This window comes from Penaeus japonicus, unplaced genomic scaffold (genome assembly GCF_977035675.1).
Source record: "Penaeus japonicus unplaced genomic scaffold, GWHDUDI00000001_assembly GWHDUDI00000034, whole genome shotgun sequence".
Taxonomy (NCBI): domain Eukaryota; kingdom Metazoa; phylum Arthropoda; class Malacostraca; order Decapoda; family Penaeidae; genus Penaeus; species Penaeus japonicus.
Window position 1 is genome coordinate 8,386,919 of NW_028234436.1, and position 2,646 is coordinate 8,389,564.

The 2,646-nt window shown below is 43.1% G+C and overlaps 1 protein-coding gene across 1 annotated transcript in view; it reads right to left on the minus strand.

Annotated features, from left to right (window-relative positions):
• Positions 1-2,646, minus strand: part of LOC122260557 (galactosylgalactosylxylosylprotein 3-beta-glucuronosyltransferase P) — a gene marked incomplete in the record, with an annotated part of 38,765 nt that overhangs the window by 3,455 nt on the left and 32,664 nt on the right. Inside the window, 1 exon segment of the mRNA XM_086530749.1 lies at positions 1,962-2,113. Coding sequence (XP_086386875.1) covers positions 1,962-2,113 — 152 coding nt within the window.

A 2,646-nucleotide genomic window follows, 5' to 3' on the forward strand; every position in this document is an offset into this window, starting at 1 on the left:
AATTGGAATCTGTGGAAGGGGGAGTCGTTAGGGAATTGGGATCTGCGGAATGGGGAGTCGTTAGGGAATTGGGATCTGTAGAAGGGGGAGTCGTTAGGGAATTGGGATCTGTGGAAGGGGGAGTCGTTAGGGAATTGGGATCTGTGGAATGGGGAGTCGTTAGGGAATTGGGATCTGTGGAATGGGGAGTCGTTAGGGAATTGGAATCTGTGGAAGGGGGAGTCGTTAGGGAATTGGGATCTGCGGAATGGGGAGTCGTTAGGGAATTGGGATCTGTGGAATGGGGAGTCGTTAGGGAATTGGAATCTGTGGAAGGGGGAGTCGTTAGGGAATTGGGATCTGCGGAATGGGGAGTCGTTAGGGAATTGGGATCTGTGGAAAGGGGAGTCGTTAGGGAATTGGGATCTGTGGAATGGGGAGTCGTTAGGGAATTGGAATCTGTGGAAGGGGGAGTCGTTAGGGAATTGGGATCTGCGGAATGGGGAGTCGTTAGGGAATTGGGATCTGTGGAAGGGGGAGTCGTTAGGGAATTGGGATCTGTGGAAGGGGGAGTCGTTAGGGAATTGGGATCTGTGGAATGGGGAGTCGTTAGGGAATTGGGATCTGCGGAATCGAGATCTGTGGAATGGGGAGTCGTTAGGGAATTGGGATCTGCGGAAGGGGGAGTCGTTAGGAAATTGGGATCTGTGGAATGGGGAGTTGTTATGGAATTGGGATCTGCGGAATGGGGAGTCGTTTGGGAATTGGGATCTGCGGAATGGGGAGTCGTTTGGGAATTGGGATCTGCGGAATGGGGAGCCGTTAGGGAATTGGGATCTGCGGAAGGGGGAGTCGTTAGGGAATTGGGATCTGCGGAATGGGGAGTCGTTAGGGAATTGGGATCTGCGGAATGGGGAGCCGTTAGGGAATTGGGATCTGCGGAAGGGGGAGTCGTTAGGGAATTGGGATCTGTGGAATGGGAGTCGTTAGGGAATTGGGATCTGCGGAATGAGGAGTCGTTTGGGAATTTGGGAATTATTGCTTATTAGAAAAATAGGATCTAGGAATTATTGCTTATTAGAAAAATAGAATTTGAGAATAACGGTTTGTGGGTTGAGTGATGTGATCATAGGACTAAATAGATGTAGGAATAGGAATGATCGATGTTATAGTAGCGGTAATTGTATGATAATAGTAATAGTAGTGAGATAATAGCAGTAGTTAGAACAATGGTAACAGTAGTGGAGTATTTATAATACTAGTAGTGATAATAGTAATATTGATATAGTGGTATTAAGATAATAATACAACAGTGTTAGTGTAATATATTAATAAAAATAGTACTAGTAGTAACAGTTATACTTTCAGTGAAAGCAGTAATAGTGATAATGATGATAAAGAATAAGGGTAAATGACAGAAGCCAAAGAAACCACATTGTACAACAAAATATCTAAATCAAAGGAGCAACTACAACAACAAACAAAAACACAAAAAAACACGAAAAAATTAGGATCATGCAAATAAAAGTAAGATCAACTTCGAAAACACTAAATTCACAAAGAAATTCATTTTGAAACGTCAGAAAACAAAATCATACAAAAAAATCTTTCAGAGATTAAAACACACAAAATCTTTAAATCAACCAAGAACCATTTTCTTAGATTAAAACTCCCAAAAAGCACTTTCAGCGATTAAAACTCTTTAAATCAGCCAAGAACCATTCTCAGAGATCAAAAACACACACAAAAACAGATTCAATCACCCAAGAACCTCTTTCAGAAATTGAAACATAAAAACACACCAGAGAACCTCTTTCGGAGATTAAAACAAACACACAAAGCACTTGAAATAAACCAAGAACCACTTTCAGAGATTGAAATTCACACATTGGATCACCCGAGAACCACTTTCGAGACCGACTCTCGGACACAAAACCCCAATCCATGAACGTGCGCCTCTTCCACTCTCTCTGGAAACCAACCTCCTGGAAGATTCTGTAATCGTACGTATTGTCATCGTCGGCGAAGTAGATCACGCCCTCCGAAGCGTGGGCCTTGAGCCACTTGAGGCCTGCGTTGCGGTTACTCACGCCCCTGGGTTTGCTGGCGCCCTTGTATCGCCTCGACGACCTTCCTGGCAGTCGGTGGGAGGCGGGCGAGGGGAGGAAAGAGGCAGAGAAAAAGTCCTTTGAGTAACTGAGCTGAACTGGAGGGTAACTGAGGATTTAGCTAGTTATATGAGCAGTGGTTGTAATGATAGTAATAATAGTATTTGAAGTTGTGTTATTTATAATAGTAGTAGTTATAGTAACAGTAATAGTAATAACCGTGATATCGGTAACTTTTCTAGTGGCATATATAGCATCAAAAGTTGTAATAGTAATAACAGATGTAACGGAAGTAACGGAGGTTCCAATTTCAGGAACATAATTCAGTTACATGTTGGTGTGCATTTGGAGGATGGCTGTACATGTATATCGGAGGTTTATTGCGATGGTCTGGGTGGGTGTGACTGATCGGGAATCCTCGTGAGCGCTGTGCTGGCTTTGGACTCGTATGATCAATAGTAGGAAAATAATGATGATAATAGGTAGAAGCTAGCCGAAAAGGAATATCAATAGCTGTTTCGATGTTCTCATTGTCGAATCTTATACATTCTCATCTCAC